Raw genomic sequence first — 15,817 nt, forward strand, 5'->3', positions numbered from 1 at the left:
GCAATACCCTGTCTGTAAAAACAACAATACTTCCAAAAACCAGTGAATCAAAAGCTTTATAGCATTTGATTATATTATGCTTTATAGTAGGAGCCCATAAAAAAAAACTATTCTTTTTGCACCAAGCTATAAGTACCCTGAAGTTAAGAGCAAGGTCATAATAACCTGTGTTTCCCACAGTGACCAGGAAAAAGCAGTGCATGGGTTAACACATTCCGTACCTACTATAATATGCACCATCCAAGGCACTTTACATTTATTTAATTCCACAATAAGCTTATAAATTAGGAATTATGATCTCCATTTTTCAAGAGAGGAAAGGTGACTTACTCAAAGAAATTTTTATTCAGATGGACTCACTCTTTTCAATACACTTTGTTTAGTTAACTTAAAAAATTTTGTATTTTAAATTTTTGTGGGTACATACTAGGTGTATATATTTAAAGGGTAATGAGATGTTTTGATACAGTCACGCAACGTGAAATAATCACATCATGGAGAATGGGGTATCCATCCCTTCAAGCACTTATCCTTTATGTTACAAAGGATCCAATTACACTTTTAGTTATTTTAAAATGTATAATTATGTTATTAATGATAGTCACCCTGTTGTGCTATCAAATAGGTCTTATTCATTCTTTCTATTGTTTTTTGTACCTATTAACTGGTAACACCATCTCCCCAACCCCTCATTATCCTTTAGTAACAAGTTAACTTTAGTTAACTTCTTATTTAAAAAATGATCCCCAATTTATTTTATTTTCCACTGAGAAGTAACTACTTTGTGGGTAACCAAATAAAGAGTTGTGAACTTGAACTGAAAAGTCACTAGTAAAATATTTGGTCAAAATAATTTAATTACAGATATACAAATGGCAAACAGGCATACGAAAGGTACTCAATACCACTGATGAGAGAAATGCAAATCAAAACTACAATGATACATCATCTCACCCCAGTTAAAAATGGCTTATACCCAAAAGACAGGCAATAACAAGTGCTGGGAAGGATGTGGAGAAAGGGAACTCTCGTACACTGTTAGTGGGAATGTAAATCAGTAAAACCACTATGGAGAACAGTTTGGTGGTTCCTCAAAAAACTAAAAATAGAGCTATCATATGATCCAGCAATCCCACTGCTAGGTATATACCCAACAGAAAGGAAAACAGTACAAAGAGACATCTGCACTCCCACGTTTGTTGTAACACTATTCACAACAGCCAAGATTTGGAAGCAACCTAAGTGTCCATAAACAGATGAATGGATAAAGAAAATATGGTACATATACACAATGGAGTATTATTCAGCCATAAAAAAGAATGAGATCCTGTCATTTGCAAAATAATGTAATTACACTTTTACCCTGGAATTTTTATATTATGAGGAAATAACATTACATTTATTGGTTACCTGCAGTGGGTGAGGCATTTATACATGTTATATTATGCTATCTTATTTAATCCTCACAATAACCCAATAAAATATTCCTTTAGAGGAGGAAACGGTGACTCAGAAGTGCAGTCTTGCCTAAGGTCATACAAGTAAACAGAACACATCACTCACTTCTTATGAGAAGAAATCTCACTGTAAGTGATAACCCAACTGGCAGCTTTTCTTCTTAGAACATGTAATTTTCTCTTCAGGACTCCATCCTAAATATTTAATTTATATAATCATATTACTAGAGTATCTCAAATATTTATTTACATAATTAAAAGCACTCAAATCATAGGGCTCCAAAATGTATTTCAAAATAAGTTCTGTTAAAGTAATATATTTCTTAGTCACTTTGTGGTTTATTGCACTTCCGGAACCAGCTATTGATAAACTTCCTCTTTTTCTACAGAAACTATTTCAGTTTGCTAGAGGAACATTTTAAATCTGAATTGAACCACCCATTTTCCTTTCTTAGCCAAATCACCAAAATGTCCAGTTAGAACAAGAATTTAGCATTCTGCAAAAGAAGTTAACAGCTGAGGTAAGAAAATTTTCACACAATTTGGTTTGATCTTGCTTTATATAAAATTTATTTTAAAAACTGTCATTAGTGTTTTAAACTTAAACTCTGATAGTCTAAAGATGTCTATAACAGGTTTTTGTGGTTTTGTTGCATAGAATTAAAAAATATTCAGTGTTCAGCTTGCCTTAGAAAAATATTTTCACCTAGGTTTGTATAAGACCTTTTAAGTTTATGTAATCACACATACATACATACATACATACATACATACATACATACATATATTTTTTTTTGAGATAGAGTCTTGCTCTGTCTCCCAGGCTGGAGTATAGTGGCACCATCTCAGCTCACTGCAACCTCCACCTCCTGGGTTCAAGCAATTCTCCTGCTTCAGCCTCTCAAGTAGCTCGGATTACAGGTGCCCACCACCACGCCTGACTAATTTTTTTGTATTTTTAGTAGAGAGGGGGTTTCACTATGTTGCCCAGGCTGGTCTCCTACTCCTGACCTTGGGTGATCCGCTTACCTCGGCCTCCCAAAGTGCTGGGATTACAGGAGTGAGCCATGGCTCCCAGCCACAATCATATTTGTTAACCTTAGTTTTAGAATTAAAAAGAAACTGTAGCCATGGTAGATAAAACTAAGGGTTAGAAATAGAACTAGATTCCACAGGCTATGACTGAATTTATAACCTCCAAAATATTAATTGTTAAAAGTTCTAATGTACTTTTTATAAAATTTTCCTGTACATAATATAATGCATAAATTAAAATTTTTGTATCCCCTTTAGTTTGCATAGTAAGAATGGTCACCTTCACTTAATTTAGAAAGAAAAAGAAATCAGATGTGGTATTTGATTATTATTATTTTATGTGCTTTATTTTTTACATATAGATTTTTATATTTAATAATGATGACATGAAAACATTATGGCTCATTTTAAAAGCTTACTAAGCCAAAAATGTTAGTCAATAATCAAACATGCACGTGTATATTAATATCATCTACGTGTTTATGTCACATTATCTGAGACTTTAGAACATAGTATAAGATAGAAGAAACCCACAGAATAAACAATAGAAAATTGTTAATATGCATAAAAGATGCTTGCTGTGGGTAAAATGGGCAAAGAAAAACTGCAAAGAGTATTTTACATAGATTTGTAATTTCAGGGAATAATATGTTCATAGTGGGTGATATCCCATTTCAACATTTAATAAATACTCATGACTTTCTCTTAGAAGGATTTCTTCTAAGTAATTATTGTGGAAGTCAGAAAATAAAGATATTTATCTCTTTTTCAGATTAGGCTTGTCTATATATTTTTCTGCTTCTAATATTTAGTTTATTTCATTATGCATAAAGTCATAAAATTATATTAAATTTTTTTCACTGTCATATTTCATAAAATTAAAAAATTTCCTATCAATCCTTACAGTGTGTTTTTGTCATAGAATCCCATACTTTTTTTTTTTTTTTTTTTGAGACGGAGTCTCTCTCTGTCACCCAGGCTGGTGTGCAGTGGCACCATCTTGGCTCATGGGCTCAGTGCAACCTCCGCCTCCCAGGGTCAAGAGATTCTTCTGCCTCAGCCTCCTGAGTAGCTGGGATTACAAGTACCCGCCACCACGCCTGGCTAATTTTTTGTATTTTTAGTAGAAACGGGGTTTCACCATGTTGGTCAGGCTGGTCTTGAACTCCTGACCTCAAGTGATTGGCCCACCTCAGCCTCCGAAAGTGCTGGGATTACAGGCAGGAACCACTGCGCCTGGTCCCATACATGTTTTTAAAGGGTTAGTCCCAAATCTAAAGTTTACTAGTAGTGCTTGTGTTTTCCAGCTAATTCCTACATAATTCTACTTAGAAGGAAACTTTAATTCTGATTAAGTTTGAACTGAGAAACATAAATCTGATGCCTTTCAATGTCCAAGCTTTAAAAAAAAATCACCACAAAATTTTCAGTAAACTTCCTAAATATGACACTTTATAGAAACCATTCAAAATTCTTATAACAGTTTTCGTAGAATCAGGACTAAAATGGGTTTTCAGGTATTTCTTTCCTACCCTTTATCTAAGACTACCTACAAGTGTTATTTACATATAATTCCCACCAACTCACATCTCCTTCCTTCATAAAGCATTTCTATTTCGTAACTTTTCTATGAAAGGCAGTATAGCACATATAGTGAAATGTGATAGAAAGAAAGGGTTCTGGCACAAGATTAGCATGATTTTTGTATTAGTGCCACTACTTAGAGCTGTGATACTGCCAAGTTACCCAACATCATGGTGTCTCAGTTTCCTTATCTGTAGGATGAAAAAACCACCGCCTAGCTAATTAAAATAGGATACTGCTTAGCCTTTGGTGGGTGCTCAGTAAATGGTCACTATCATGATACAAGATGGTTATCAAATACTTCCTATTGTAGTTGAAGGTCAATTTCTCTTTCCACTTTTCCTCAAGATGCAGAATGGCTGGTTTTTTCTTTTACGGTTTCAAAACTTCACTAGTTAGAGATAATACTACTGCTAAATTTTAATCTATTATATTTGTATCACAACTTTTATTATATCAAAGTAATTGATACAGCTATCTATACTTGTCTTTTGTCTAGGATATGCTCTCCAAATCTTGATTCTCTTTAAAAGATAATGGCATACTTCCTAACATATCCAACTTAACAGCATCAATTTTAAATGCTGGACCCTTTAAGTACTTTTGCATTATATTTATAAGAACATGTCTATGGCCTGGCTCGGTGGCTCATGCCTATAATTCCAGCACTTTGGGAGGCCAAGGCGGGTGGGTCACTTGAGTCCAGGAGTTCAAGGCCAGCCTCGGTGACATGGTGAAACCCCATGTCTACAAAAAATACAAAAATTAGTTGGGCGTGGTGGCGTGCACCTGCGGTTCTAGCTTCTCTAGGGAAGCTGAGGTGTGAGGATCGCTTGAGCCCAGGAGGCGGAGGCTGCAGTGAGCTGAGATTGCACCATTGCACTGCAACCCGGGTGACAGAGTGAGACCCTGTCTCCAAAAGAAAAAAAAAAGAACGTGTCTTATACACGGGGACTCCTGCTTCACTGTAACTGTCTTTAAAATGTTAAAATTTACGTTTTTCTTTTTAAAATATTCAGCAAAGAAAAAGAACCAAAATCACAGATTTAAACCTCAAAGTGCCAGCCTATAATAATGAGTAAAAACCGGCATATGAGGGCTGACAAATTTGCTTGAGCAGCAGACTAAGGGATTTCTGGAAAACTCTATATAAAATGTACACAGGTGCATGGGTTCTTTGGAGTAATTGCCAGGTATGCTTCTGGATAGTGTCAGGGAAAAAAAAAGGGAGAGGATGGTAAGGATACTCACAGCAGACAGGAGAGCCTGAAATGAAAGGTAAATGAATTTGAAAGGATGGTTCATTCTGGTACTCCATTTTAGAAAGCAAGCTCCTCTTTACTGTCTCCCTGCACTCACAAACACAGGCCAGCCACAACAGAGCAGCATTTTGCCGTTGCTTCTTTCATCCACTTCAATCATCTCCCCCCGCCCCCAACTTCTTCATTTTGCCTACTTCAATCATCTACACTGCCTTCTTGCTAATTATATAACCACTGCTTTTTTTTGCAGCTGTTTATTAACTTTTCTGCTTTTCTGTATCTTCTCTAGTCAATTGACCTTCCTCTTTTCTGTTTGCTGCTTCCTAAAGTTTTTGTTTTTTCTCTTTTGTGTTATTTTGTATTTCTTTGCATTGCCTTTTATATTATTCTAAATCTTCTTCTCCTTTTTATTCCCCTGCATATTGTTCTTTACCTACAGAAACAATGTTGGTACTTCAGGTACACACCACTTACATATTTTAAAATGTGTATGCTAAATAACCTTCCACACTGGTAATAACGCTGGCCTCATTACCTCTGGGGAAAAAAGTCAGTTTTTTCCACTACTATATTCCCTATTTATTCCTCTTTTAAATCTTTCTCCTCCTTCTCTGCACTACACTGAATTGCCATCATAGAATTCTAATACAGTTTCTAGTATTCTGATGTAGCAGATCCTAGGAGGATAAAAAGCTAACTGAAGAGTGGTAGAAAGTGTTAGGACAGGCAAAAAATGGAATTTGGTTTTAATATTGCCATAACCGTTAACTGACAAGTGAAAATCTTATACATGGAGGGTTCCACCAGCTTACTACTGACATTAGAGGATAGGAGCCTATCAAAATTGATCTTACAAACTAACCTGGGTTTAAAATTATGTTCCTGTTTGGGCTCTTTCCTTCTCTAATGCCTTTTTCAGCTAACTGAAAAGAGGAACCATATGGTTTCCTTATTTTAAGCAAAGTCACAAAAGAGGAAACATTTTTGGCTAAAGACAATTCATGGCTTATATTTTCTGATGCTTTGGATAGCATTAAAACAGATTTTTAAAATGAAATTCTGAAGAGAATAACATTTTCTAAGGAAGTCCCCTTGCCTTTTTTTGTAATCTATAAGAATAATGGGTAGGAACTGCATGGATGATGACCATCCAGAGATTATTCAAATCCCTATATCTATGCCAAAAGTGTTCAAATTTTCCCTTTTAAATCTTTTGCAAAATGGATAAAAAGAATTTATTAACTTAGATTTCACTGCCTCTGCTTATATTCTGGTAGAAGTACTAGTAAAAAGCAAAAACTAAAATGGAAAGGAATCAAGAAGCCCAATACAGGTTAAATGTTTACTGTGCTCCTAATATATAAGGCATTATACTACAAAGAAATCAAAATATAAAAACATGAAGCAATAAAGGGTAGCAGAAAGAATGTATGCTTTGGAATCAGGTGGCCCTGAGTACAAACTCCCAATCTGTCACTTAGAGTGGTATAACATCAGGCAAACTGCTTAACTCATTTGACGCTGTCTCTTTATCTGTAAATAAGGGATCCCTTTACCTTCCTCATAGAGTCATTTAAAGGTTCTGTGAAATAAAGTATGCAAAACTGGGATAGTACAACACATAATATGCTCTAGGTAAGTATTTTTCTTTCTCCTTTCTGCCTTCTTCAAGGTTCTTTATAATCTTGTTCAAGGAAGTAGGTATAGGAAAATGTGAAAAGTAATAAAAAATAAACACAATTACTTAAGAGAATAGAAGCGTGAGTGAGATACATACATGAATTATGTTAGGAACCATAAAAACAATAAATGAGAGCTAGGGGGAATTCAGTAAATGACTGATCTGTTTGGGCTGTAGTCAGTCACAGAGAACTTAGGTTGAAAAGTAGAATTTAAACTGAGGTCTGAAAGATGAGGACAGATTCAGATATGCAGCCAGAAAGAGGAAGAGGCTAGGTCTGGAAGAAAAAAAAGAAAAAAAAAGAACACCCTCGAGAAGGGTAAAAAACAGCATAAAAGTGTCTGTTTAGCAGGAAAAAAGCGTGTGTTTAGAAAGTATGCAAGGTGGGAAAGGGATGCATTTGGCTGGATAAGAAGTTTCAGTCATGATACGTGAATCTGGACTGGTTAACTCAAGCCAGAAGGAAGAAAACTCAATTTAGAAGTTTTATCTTAACAGGCCAGGCGTGGTGGCTCACGCCTGTAATCCCAGCATTTTGGGAGGTTGAGGCGGACAGATCACTTGAGGTCAGGAGTTCGAGACCGGTCTGGACAACATGGTGAAACCCTGTCTCTACTAAAAATACAAAAATTAGCCAAGTGTGGTAGTGTATGCCTACTGTAGTCCCAGCTACTCGGGAGGATGAGGCACAAGAATCGCTTGAACCCAGGATGTAGAGGTTGCAGCGAGACAAGATCATGCCACTGCACTCCAGCCTGGGTGACAGAGCAAGACTCTGTCTCAAAAGAAAAAAAAAAAAAAAGGAAGTTTTATCTTAACAGAAATTAAACCCTCAAGCAAGGCAGTAGTAACCTGATCATGCATGCTTTTAAGATTAATTCAGCAGTGTGCAGGAGAGTTCAAAGGAGAACTGTTTTAAAATTTAGGCTTGAATTATTCGTACAGGGAAAAAAATCACATATCTTTTCTTCTACTAAAACAGGGCCATTTATCATCACTGTGTACCAAGTGGTAGAGGAGTAAGCAATGATATGCTATTTAGATATGCTGAAAAGGTAATTTGTAAAACTTTTATTGCACCTTCCAACAGAACATCAAATCTCTCTAAATATAGGCTTATGAGTCAGAAGAACTACAGTTTCTAATCATGTATACCAATATCTAACACCCTAAGATTTTCTATTCCCTAATGTTAACAGATAACCAAATAGTTGCCATTGTGTTTGATGATGTGCAAAACAAGTATATTATACCAAAAGTTGCAAATTGTCTCAGTAGAACTCCTCACTTTAGAGGAAAGGCAGTTGAGAACAGGAAAGGTTAAGCAACTAGTTCTCATGGTTAGACAGGTAGTTAGATGGGAGAAGTAGAACTGAAACTTAACTCTCCAAGTTTTAGCATCTACCACATCCCAGAAAAAGCCCTACCTGCCAAACTTTCATACGTGCCTTATTTTCCTGTGCCCACACTGTTGCTCTCCCTGGCTGGAAATTTAATTCGTTCTTATAGACTTTTAAAATTCAGTTCAAGCTTTACTTCACTGAAGCCTTCCCAGGCTAGGTTAACTTCTCTGTACATCTCCTGCATACTTTTATGAGAAAGCTTATCAAATTATTGTAATTGGGCCAGGTGTGGTGGCTCACACCTGTAATCCCAGCACTTTGGGAGGCCGAGGCAGACGGATCACCTGAGGTCAGTTCTCGAGCAGCCTGGCCAACACGGTGAAACCCCGTCTGTGCTAAAAATACAAAAATAGGCCAGGCGTGGTGATGTGTACCTGTAATCCCAGCTACTTGGAGGCTGAGAGAGGAGAATCAGTTGAACCCGGGAGGCGGAGTTTGCAGTGAGCCCAGATCGTGCCACTACACTCCAGCCTGGGTGACAGAGTAAGACTGTCTCGGAAAAAAAAAAAATTATTGTAATTATTTTTTAGCTTTTTTTCTTTCTTCTTTTTATTTAGAGATGGGATCTCACTATGTGGTCCATGCTGTTCTTGAACTCCTGGCCTCAAACGATCCTCCCACCTTGGCTTCCCAAAGTGCTGAGATTACAGGAATGAGCCACCACGCCTGGCCTTTACTGTTTGCTTCTACCACTAGAATCTGAAACACTTAAAGGCAGTGACTATCTTTTTTTTTTTTAAATCTCCTAAACCTAGAACAGAGCTCCACACAAATGTGGCATTTACCAATAAATGAATGAAAGCAGCAGCAGGACTACTTGACCAACTGGATTGAATTTACTCCACCAGATTCAGAGATCACTCTAGGATTTTAAGCCTAGGATTCTGAGTTGAATTGAAGTCTTTAAAAATATGCAATATTAACATAAGGCTACCATGCTACAGAGACACTGAGGATGCTGCAAAGATTACTAATAGACTCTGTGCCTAAGAAACTTAGTGGTACCATTAACAGATATAGAGAAGTTGGGAGAAGAGTCAGATGTGAGGGTAAAGATGAAATTTTAAATATGTTGAATTTGCTGATAGTGGGAGATATATATATATGGAAAAATCCACCAAGAAGTCATACAAATAGAATTAGGACAAAGAAGATGTAGGCTGGAGGTACAGGTTTAGGAATTGTGGCATAAAGCTGAGAACTAAAATCTTACAGAATCAGGAACAAAGAAAAGTAGGTAAGGGTGAGGACTGAATATCAATAAACCATATTTAGGAGGCAGAAGAAAAAGAGCTAGTGAGAGTAACATGAAAGGAAGACTGATTACAAAAAGCTACTTGAATATTAGTGAAGGAACAGTAGTGTCTAATGTGGTCAAGGAGGGGAGGGGAGAGAAGAAATAAAGAACAATTAGATTAGGTAATAGATGATCACTGGTGTTCTTCAAGGCAGGAGAATCAATATATTTCTAGTAGAAAATGGTGAAAAAAGGTAGAGAACACATGGATCCAGCATATAGAGCCTATGCGTTTTGAGAAGTATGACTAAGTGAAGTACTGAAATATAATGAAGCTAGAGGGGCAGCAGAGCCAAGTACAGAACTTGTATTAATAAAAGAAGAGAGATCACTGCTTATGAGGTCCAAATGCTGTATGATGGGTTAGAGTATATCCAAGAGTTGTTACACCAAACCTACAGTGTATCAAGTCTAAATTAGGAATAATAACTACTAATCAACTACTACTAATTAGGAATAATGTCTACCTACTTTATGCCAGGAATTATAATGAAAAGTCAAATTTTTAACTACACACCAATGATGCCTGTCTTTCTCTTTCATTATAAACTCACTATAGATAAGGAGGAAATATTCTGAAATGGATCCCAAATATTTCATCTTAATTTTGTTTTGTGGACACCTGAACAATACATTTTTTTCAAAGACAGAGACAATTACAACAGAGAAGCAGTCACAGCCTACCTTATTCACATCATCAACGTCACATGTATTGGCTAATTCTCAAAATACAACAGGGAATCCTTTGGGTCAACCAGCACAATTCAGTGACACTTTTTCTGGACAATCAATATCACCTGCCAAAGTCACTGCTGGACAACCAACACCAGCTGTCTATACCTCTTCTGAAAAACCAGAAGCACATACTTCTGCTGGACAACCACTTGCCTATAACACCAAACAACCAACACCGATGGCCAACACCTCCTCCCAGCAAGCTGTGTTCACCTCTGCCAGACAACTACCATCTGCCCATACTTCTACCACACAACCACCACCATCATTTGTCTATACTTTTACTCAACAATCATCATCTGTCCAGATCCCTTCTAGAAAACAAATAACTGTTCATAATCCATCCACACAACCAACATCAACTGTCAAAAATTCACCTAGGAGTACACCAGGATTTATCTTAGATACTACCAGTAACAAACAAACCCCACAAAAAAACAATTATAATTCAACAGCTGCCATACTAATTGGTGTACTTCTGACTTCTATGTTGGTAGCTATAATCATCATTGTACTTTGGAAATGCTTAAGGAAACCAGTTTTAAATGATCAAAATTGGGCAGGTAGATCTCCATTTGCTGATGGAGAAACCCCTGACATTTGTATGGATAACATCAGAGAAAATGAAATATCCACAAAACGTACATCAATCATTTCACTTACACCCTGGAAACCAAGCAAAAGCACACTTTTAGCAGATGACTTAGAAATTAAGTTGTTTGAATCAAGTGAAAACATTGAAGACTCCAACAACCCCAAAATAGAGAAAATAAAAGATCAAGTAAATGGTACATCAGAAGATAGTGCTGATGGATCAACAATTGGAACTGCTGTTTCTTCTTCAGATGATGCAGATCTGCCTCCACCACCTCCCCTTCTGGATTTGGAAGGACAGGAAAGTAACCAATCTGACAAACCCACAATGACAATTGTATCTCCTCTTCCAAATGATTCTACTAGTCTCCCTCCATCTCTGGACTGTCTCAATCAAGACTGTGGAGATCATAAATCTGAGATAATACAATCATTTCCACCGCCTGACTCACTTAACTTGCCCCTGCCACCGGTAGATTTTATGAAAAACCAAGAAGATTCCAACCTTGAGATCCAGTGTCAGGAGTTCTCTATTCCTCCCAACTCTGATCAAGATCTTAATGAATCCCTGCCACCTCCACCTGCAGAACTGTTATAAATATTACAACTTGCTTTTTAGCTGATCTTCCATCCTCAAATGACTCTTTTTTCTTTATATGTTAACATATATAAAATGGCAACTAATAGTCAATTTTGATTTTTATTCAGGAACTATCTGAAATCTGCTCAGAGCCTATGTGCATAGATGAAACTTTTTTTTAAAAAAAGTTATTTAACAGTAATCTATTTACTAATTATAGTACCTATGTTTAAAGTATAGTACATTTTACATATGTAAATGGTATGTTTCAATAATTTAAGAACTTGGAAACAATCTGCATATACTTATTACCCAGTACAGTTTTTTTTTTCCCCCTGAAAAGCTGTGTATAAACTTATGGTGAATAAACTTTTATGTTTCCATTTCAAAGACCAAGGTGGAGAGGAATAAAAGACTAAGTATATACTCCAAGTTTTAAATTAATACCTCAAGTATTAAATAAATATTCCAAGTTTGTGGGAATGGGAGATTAAAATGCATGTTTGAGAATAGAGAAATTTTCTTCTTGGTTTCATTGCAAAGAGTAAAACAAACATGTTAAAACATCAACTGAAGGGTTGGGTTAGGGACATTTACTCTGAAAAAAATATGAGGATGCATCATAAAATGCAAATATTTTCCTATCATGTTGGGGGGGGCACAAATTTTAAAACTGGCATCTTTACAAGTTTCTTCTTTATAAACACCCAAACAAAATCAAGTTTTATAAAGCAAAAAAAAGGAAAAGAAGACTATGGCTTCATTCTAAATACGGGTGACTTCTTTTATACGGGTGATCTTTTTTCAGGAAAAAAGACTATCAAAACACAGATGATTCTCAACTTTTTACTAAACTTATACTTTCTGATGCTATCCACTCTTAAATCACCTTTCTTACACAGAATTTCATCTTCATCTATTATCTGACAATCGGTAAGTCTGAGTCATTAGAGTAGGAATGGGCCCAATCTTTGTCAAAGTCAAGAGTGGTCATCAGCCTATACTTTTGGGGATGCCAGTCTTTGTCTGCAGAAGTGCTCCTTTGCCCAACAAGCACATATTCTTCCTCATTAGTCCCATCTAACTCCAGAGGGAAACAAGCACTTAGAATAAAATGGTAGCCCAGTCTTGGAGAATCACTCATAGTTCTGGGATTTTCAGAATAGAACACAGCATTTATTCATAGCACTGGCATTCATGACATTAACAAAGCTCCATATTTAATAAGAACCAGTAGGGTTTTAGACACAGGAATTTTACATACAATGTTTTTCCTAAAATCTTTCAAGCCATCTTTACTGACCATTAATTTTTTAATCTGTAGAAACACTTCCTTGAGCTGCTTATTTTCCTGAATAAGCATGATACTTATTGTCATATTACATCTTTTGTCTTCCTCATTAAAAAGTTTCTTTCATGTATTCTTCAAAGTTAGTACTTTTGTTCGAGACAGAGACTCACTCTGTTGCCCATGCTGGAGTGCAGTGGCATGATCTTGGCTCACTGCAACCTCCGCCTCCCACGTTAAAGGGGTTCTCCTGCCTCAGCCTCCTGAGTAGCTGGGACTAGAGGTGTGCACCACCATGCCTGGCTAATTTTGGTATTTTTTTTTTAGTAGAGACGGGGTTTCACCATATTGGCCAGGCTGGTCTTGAACTCCTGACCTCGTGATCCACCTGCCTCGGCCTCTCAAAGTGCTGGGATTACAGGCGTGAGCCACCATGCCTGGCCCAAACTTAGTACTTTTAAAGCTAATTTCCCCAGCAGCAATCTGGAGTTGAGAATTTCCTATTATTCTTTTTAAGAATTTTTGTTATGGTAAATAAGATATGTTTTTATACTTGGCCAAGTCTTTGACATGCCTTAAATCATCATTAACTGTTCTCATTTTACGTTTATGACAGTTACTTAATGGGCTCGTTCCACATTTTTGCCCCTTTTTACCACCTTCTTTCCTGAAAGAAATACAGGGAAAAATAGGGAAATACCAATTTTCTTAGATTAAACGGGAGCTGATTAGCTGACCATAATGTTGTCTGATATCTTTAAGTACTTTAAAGGGAGGTTTTCTCTTTCTGTTCTTTGTATAACAGGACAGACTACTGGCAGCAGCCGGGTTTTTATGTTGTCTTTTTTCCTTTATTTTTTTTTAAAGAAATTCTTTGCTGGGGGAAGAATGATTCACATTTAACTGCATGTAATTTTCCCCAATGAGGTCAGTGGAAGCTAAGCAGCCAAACAGTGGCAATCCTTGCTTAATCAGCAGGAAGAGATACAAACTAATAAATACAGGACAGAAGAAAATGCTGGAACAAAGAAAAATCTTTTAGAGAAAAGATTAAAGAACTAAGATCCAGAAGAGAAAGTTTATTTCATGAATACTGCAAAAGAATAAGGCACAGAGGAATAAAAGGTAGATTAAAGTTCACATCACATACTAGTGGTGCTCTTAACCAAAACAGCATTAACCAGAGTCAGACACAACCCTGAAGACCATTTGGTTCAACTCCTTTTGTTTGTTAACTACTGAGAAAACAGGACCAGAGAAAGTAAGTGATGTGCTTAGAAGTGGTATTAAAAGCTGAGTTTGCTCCCTGACTATTGGTTCAACACTCTTCACTAATATAGGACCAAAGAGCACCTACATCATGCACTGAAACATACATATATCACATAAGTCTTCTATTTGGTGTGAGTGGTGAGGGACACAAATGAATTAGATGAGGGTGATCTTTAACTGTTGTTCTTACCTAATTCTGATCAAAAAGTAAAGTAGCACCTTTGGGAACCTATAACTAAAACACTGTGGTACCGGTATATGACTAAACAAACAGATCAATGGAACAGAAGAAAAAGTCCAGAAATAAATATCAAATCAGTGGAAACAAGCATTGGAACAACTGGATAGACATCTGGAAAAAAGAAAAAATTTGATCCATACTTCACACTATATTAGAACACCAAGGACCAGAGTTCTAAATATAAACCATGAAATTATACAAGTAGTAGAAGAAAATATGAGTGAATTCCTTTATAATCTGGAAGCGGGGAAAAACCTTTCTAGCTGAGACTCAAAATCCAGAGGCAATAAAAAGGGAAATCAAATTATATGAAACTTTTAAATGTCACACACATGCACATGCGCATTACACACAGACACACACACCTCACCATAATAAAGCCAAAAGACAAATAGCAAACTGGAAAAAAAATTAAAACTTAAATCAAGACAAAGTGCTAATACCTCTAAAATTTAAAATGCTCCTAATATGGGGCGGGAAGGGGAAGACCCAAAACACAACTTTTAATAGTGCAAAACATTAAAAAGACAGTTACAGGAGAAAACATTTAAATGGTCTTTAAAGATATGTAAAGACATATACTCCCCCTCATAATTACAGAGATGCATTTAAAATTAGATGGAGATACTTGCCTATCAGATGGACAATAAATCCCAAAGTTCAACAACAAAGTATACAGTGAGGCTGTATAGAACTGGACACCACGATACACTGTTGGTGGGACTGCAAAATGGTATAATCAATGGAGAGGAATTTAGTAATGTCTGGAAAAATTCAAAATGCATTTACCCTTTTACCCAGCAATCTTACTTCTAGGAATCTTTTTCAAAGATTTACTGGCAAACATATAAAATTATTTAGGTACAAGGGTATTCACTGTGGCATTATTTGTAACAGCAAAAGTCTGAAAAAAACCCAGATGTCCACCAATGGGGGACTGGTTGAATAAGCCATGGTACATTCCCAAATGGAGTACTATGGATCAAACAATGAATTATACAGATACCTATATACCGATATGGAGCGATACTCAAGATACAGTAAGAAAAGAAGAACAAGCTATCTAACAGTATGTATATATGTCACCTTTTATATTAGAAGGGGGGATAAGAACATACCATACATATGCTTACATTTTTTTTAAGTTTTCAAAAAGAAATGTTAATGATACAACGAAAAGCTAATAAAAACAGTCACTAATAGGAGAAGGAAGGAAATAGGATGGAAAAGACAGAGAAGTAAGATTTATCTGAATATACATTGTTATATATATAATTTTGACTTGTGATCCTGAAAAGCTGAAAACTGAAACAAAGTTTATATCAAGTTGGTGATATAAAAATACACAGAAAAGAATTATTTCACATTGCATTAGAACACAGAATTTA

General features: G+C 36.2%; 2 protein-coding genes across 5 annotated transcripts in view; one reads left to right on the forward strand and one right to left on the reverse strand.

Moving 5' to 3' along the window:
- Positions 1-15,817, reverse strand: part of NF1 (neurofibromin 1) — a 282,604-nt gene that overhangs the window by 57,963 nt on the left and 208,824 nt on the right. The gene's annotated exons all lie outside the window — the stretch shown is intronic.
- EVI2B (ecotropic viral integration site 2B) lies at positions 1,784-12,140 on the forward strand. Of its 2 annotated transcripts, none has more exons than XM_063656136.1 (2): positions 1,784-1,978; positions 8,980-12,140. In XM_063656136.1, the coding sequence occupies exon 2, from the start codon at positions 10,300-10,302 to the stop codon at positions 11,644-11,646; it is 1,347 nt and encodes a 448-aa protein (XP_063512206.1). In that variant the 5' UTR covers positions 1,784-1,978; positions 8,980-10,299; the 3' UTR covers positions 11,647-12,140. The 2 variants fall into 2 exon arrangements, with proteins under 2 accessions (XP_063512206.1, XP_054315909.1); XM_054459934.2 differs by having other exon boundaries at positions 1,785-1,978; positions 10,279-12,140.

This window comes from Pongo pygmaeus, chromosome 19, assembly GCF_028885625.2.
Source record: "Pongo pygmaeus isolate AG05252 chromosome 19, NHGRI_mPonPyg2-v2.0_pri, whole genome shotgun sequence".
Taxonomy (NCBI): Eukaryota; Metazoa; Chordata; class Mammalia; order Primates; family Hominidae; genus Pongo; species Pongo pygmaeus.

Excerpts from the sequence above, each read along its gene's own strand:
- EVI2B (XM_063656136.1), top strand. The coding sequence starts at position 10,300 with ATGGATCCCAAATATTTCATCTTAATTTTGTTTTGTGGACACCTGAAC.